The sequence below is a fragment of the Loa loa genome (assembly GCF_000183805.2).
Source record: "Loa loa unplaced genomic scaffold supercont3.131, whole genome shotgun sequence".
Classification (NCBI taxonomy): Eukaryota; Metazoa; Nematoda; class Chromadorea; order Rhabditida; family Onchocercidae; genus Loa; species Loa loa.
Genome location: NW_018108311.1, coordinates 79,217 through 83,459, shown reverse-complemented (window position 1 = coordinate 83,459; position 4,243 = coordinate 79,217). Strand labels below are relative to the sequence as shown.

Here is a 4,243-nt window from a genome sequence, read left to right as displayed (position 1 = left end):
TGCACAATGAGTAGTAAAAAAGATGGGGTAAAAAACGAAACAAAAACCAATCGATTCATTCAAGTACTTGACATACAATAAACAATTTGAAGAATGAAGTATAAGAAAGACAATGCTATGCCATCATCTCGAACTCCGATTAATCCATTCCTAATGCAGCACATCGCACTTTGGATGCTGCCTTCAGAAGTTGCTCGAAACCAGTTCTGAAAGGAATTACTCATCAAATTTATGACAAATTATTCAGAATATAAATACCACTCTTAAATGACTACATGCATATAATGTAAAAGTAAGGTGTAAACCAGCTTCGCTCTATTTTCAGACAGATACAAGATTTTCGAATATTCACTTTATATCATGCATTAATTGGCTTGATTACTTAATCTACAGTTAATTCTACTCCTCTAATCATACCATCATATCTTCTTTAATCAAATGATTTATTTGATAATCTACTAATGATAGAATATATCGCCAAACATTAGGTCCACAAGCATCATAATAAGAAAGTTTCAACAGCTTCCTACGATAGCTGAAGTTCAAATAATAAAAAGAAAGTAGACTAAATTATGTTACAAGAATATGAAAAACAACGACAGATGCACATATAATTCATTGTATTACATGAATATGAATGACTAAAAACGGACAAAGACTAATTAAAATTCTTTATAGCATAGATCTGTTTGTTGGGTTCACCATAAACTTGACTATGCTTTGTCAATGACAGATCTGTAGTTGTATTCCTTATTGTGAGTACAGAGAAAAAAAATGACATATGATTTAGCATTTCAATCCACAACCTTCCACCTACCCTTTCATGGAAGATTGTGGATTGAAATGCAAGTTAATGGGGTATCAGCTTAGAGAATGGACATGACGATAAATATTCAAATGCCTATTAAAAGTTCAACAATAATGAAAAGCTTACGCTGCTCCAATTTCATCACTCGGCTCACTAGGAGTCTTCTCGACCGTCTTCAGCAACGCATTTTCAAAAATTTCATTTGCTTCACTTCCAGAACAGTAGCGAATCTGTAAACATGAAAATCTATACAAAAAAAAAAAAAAGAACAAATTTGCCTCAAATCATCTTTAATATACACCACAGGCATAATAAATATATAAAAAGGACGTAGTGACATCTCAATCCTTCTTTATCAAATAGTGTACAACATAGCCATTAGTATCCAATAAAAAGAAACCTGTGTAATCGCAAAAATGATTGCTTCCGGTACTGCAACTGTCGTAACATAGTGAAGTCGTCGTAGCGATGATTTCATTGCATCTTTAAATTTTGCAACAGTTGCATCCAAATGTTCAACTAATGAAATTCCATCCGTTTCTGGTAATAAATCACCTAAAAAATTGATATGTGATTAAAACCAACAAAAATTAAGATCTTATGAAAATCATAAATTTCTTATGACCCAAAAAATGGTATCGAAATTCGGAAACTTCAACAAATCAATCCAATTCTTGGAAGACCAAATTTATTTAAATTGGAGAATTAAAAATATGGAATGAAACATAGAGTGCCATGTAATGGATTATTGCTATATCATCTTATCAAACCAACCAGTATTCAATTCAAACTGCAGCGGTGCCATAAACGGTGGTTCATAGCCAGCATGACGTGTGCATGTAAACTGACCAGTCCAAATAGCCATCAGATGTCTAGCACACATTTCCGACTTGCATAATCGTAAGATTTCCTTAGGTGCCAAAATATTGACCGATGCAGCTTTGCATCCATTTTCTCGAATGCTTGAATTTCCTGAAATATATTAATTAAGTGGGCATTTTAATATATATCAATACAAAAGACAGTACAATTTATAATAATATCCCTCTAGTGTAATGCATTCCTTAAACATATAATAATGTGTTCATAAGTCTAATACAGTCGCATACTGATAACTTGAAGAGATCATAGGATACAGTGTCTCACTTATACGTCAATACACATCATTATAGCGCAGCAAAATACATTTAATTATACCATTCTTATCATAACTGTTCCGTTCATCATCAAAAGGTCGATAGCTGCCCTCAGCTATTTCATCAGCCTGCTGGATAGCTGTCTTTAGCTCCGCATCCTCGATCTCCTTAAATATGAGCATTGCTTGTTGGATAAGTTTGAAATACTGCATTGTACTAGGCCTTCAATGCAAAAATACATAACAGTTAAATCATAACAAAATATATTTTAATTACACTATTCTAGTTAAAGCTGTTCCAATAACATTGGAAATTGGAAGTTAACAATTTCATCGCTTTCCGTCAATTACAGACTGATAAATGTCGTGCACATGACATAGGCATATTTCATCAAACTTAAAACGATTTCAGTGATTTGCTAATCATGCTTAAGCATAACAGGAAATCAATTGACAGTCGCAGCAATCCATTCAGAAAAAAGCAGAAACGAATCTCGTTAAATAATAAAATCCTTCAAATACGGTTTACAAAAAAAAAGCTCATAAAATTTTGGAATGTTGCCGTTAAAGTTTGAAATTGAAGACGAATAAAATTCGAATTAATAATAGCTGAGCAGCATCAAAGCACAATGGCACATAAATCGGGAAATTTCAATTATGTAACCAGCGAAGATTTTATTGCGTGAAGAAAAGCGAAGAAAAGATGGTGTGAAAAGATTGTTAACGTAAACAGCGGTAAATGTAATGAAGTAAAATCCATAAACTATAACTTACATCAATTTTTGCTTCCACTGTGTCATATAGATAGATATTTTTCAACTGCACCACGCGAGTTTTTTCCGAATTTAAACACCTAAACAAAAAATTTTATTATGGTGATAGATGGCCTCGCATTGTCATACTTTTTTGGAGGCTGACTGCCGAGAAATATTTAACACATAAGTGAAAACAAAGTATTTTAATAACTTTAGCTTACCATTCTGCATTAGCCGACATATCATCCAAAGGTAGTTCAGTGCAAACACATGATTTATTGACGTTATCTACTTTCAAAACCTAAACAAATAAAACTAAAACCAACAAATAACTGGTTATTCCAGAGAATCCAAGTAAAGCAACAAATTGACTAAATTAAGAAGCATAAAACTGACGGAATTCAACAATTCAATTTTGAATGTGACAATAACGCTTATTCCTATCGAGGAAAATTCACATTATTGATTCTTTCAAAATCTGCCAGAAAAAGGATAAGTTTGACCTTTCCCTTGTAATCGATGAACTGATTACCGGTCTAAACCGCATTACTTGGTCAGATGAACAAAGAAATATGAAAATACTTCGACAGGACTTAACGATAAAGTTAACATACGAGAATTGGCCACTTGACGATACGACCACTTCGTGCTCGATTAATCCACGCTAGATCGCCTTTACTTAAATTTTCCAACTTTTCGCTTAATTCAATTTCTAAATCCTTCATAACATCAGAAAATTTCTGCCTTTTTGCTGCTGGAGATGGTGATTTATCCATGCGTCTCTTACCTAAAATTCCTTTGCTAAAAATGATTTCTCAAATTTTCCAAAATTTTCCATTATCTATATTCCTTTATTTAAGACAACGACTTCCAGTCCTCTTGATTCCCTTTACAAAACTGTTATATTTGACATTTTATTCATTCCAATGACGAATCACGTTTTTCACAATCTTACCAGTGGAAAAGCATATAAAAATTCCTCAGTGCTTTCATTTTCCATTCAGATATGCTTATAATCAAAAAGCTATCAACTATAATGAAATTCACCGTCGCGTTTATTTTCTCCTTCCTTTAACATTCCAGTTAATTTCGCTTCTGCTTCACCATCAACAGACCGCAATTCTTCCAAGCCACCAGTGGTACTTTTATCTTTCCTATCGCATCCCTGCTGTGCATCATTTTTATCATCAACCTTTGCTGTATTATCTTCCGTGTCCGATTTCTCTACATTGTTCATTTGTTCCTTACGTTTAAAATATTTCATAACACTTTGAAGCGCCATACGTAATTCGCAATTCCGTTCCTAAAAAAATAAGACTTCATCCTGCTCAGGTATAGTTCAACATCTTTCGGATCCCAGCATATACGGTCTACCTCCACCGTATTGCATGCAATATAAACGGGGTTATGTTACGCCATACATAATATATGTAAACTTTTACATATACATATAATATATAGAACACATATCAATTATATCAAAGAATCTTATATATATATATATATGTATATATATATATATATATATATATATATATATATATA

The 4,243-nt window shown here is 32.7% G+C and overlaps 1 protein-coding gene across 1 annotated transcript in view; it reads right to left on the bottom strand.

The window, feature by feature from the left end:
* Positions 1-4,243, bottom strand: part of LOAG_17808 (PWWP domain-containing protein) — a 7,978-nt gene continuing 3,735 nt past the window's right edge. Inside the window, exons 7-15 of the mRNA XM_020450472.1 lie at positions 3,746-4,001; positions 3,313-3,485; positions 2,920-2,999; positions 2,718-2,796; positions 2,006-2,111; positions 1,583-1,780; positions 1,209-1,363; positions 935-1,038; positions 1-206 (exon numbers count right to left, since the gene is read on the bottom strand). Of these exons, the coding sequence (XP_020305847.1) occupies positions 140-206; positions 935-1,038; positions 1,209-1,363; positions 1,583-1,780; positions 2,006-2,111; positions 2,718-2,796; positions 2,920-2,999; positions 3,313-3,485; positions 3,746-4,001 (1,218 nt within the window). The 3' untranslated portion in view covers positions 1-139. The remainder of the gene's footprint in view (positions 207-934; positions 1,039-1,208; positions 1,364-1,582; positions 1,781-2,005; positions 2,112-2,717; positions 2,797-2,919; positions 3,000-3,312; positions 3,486-3,745; positions 4,002-4,243) is intronic.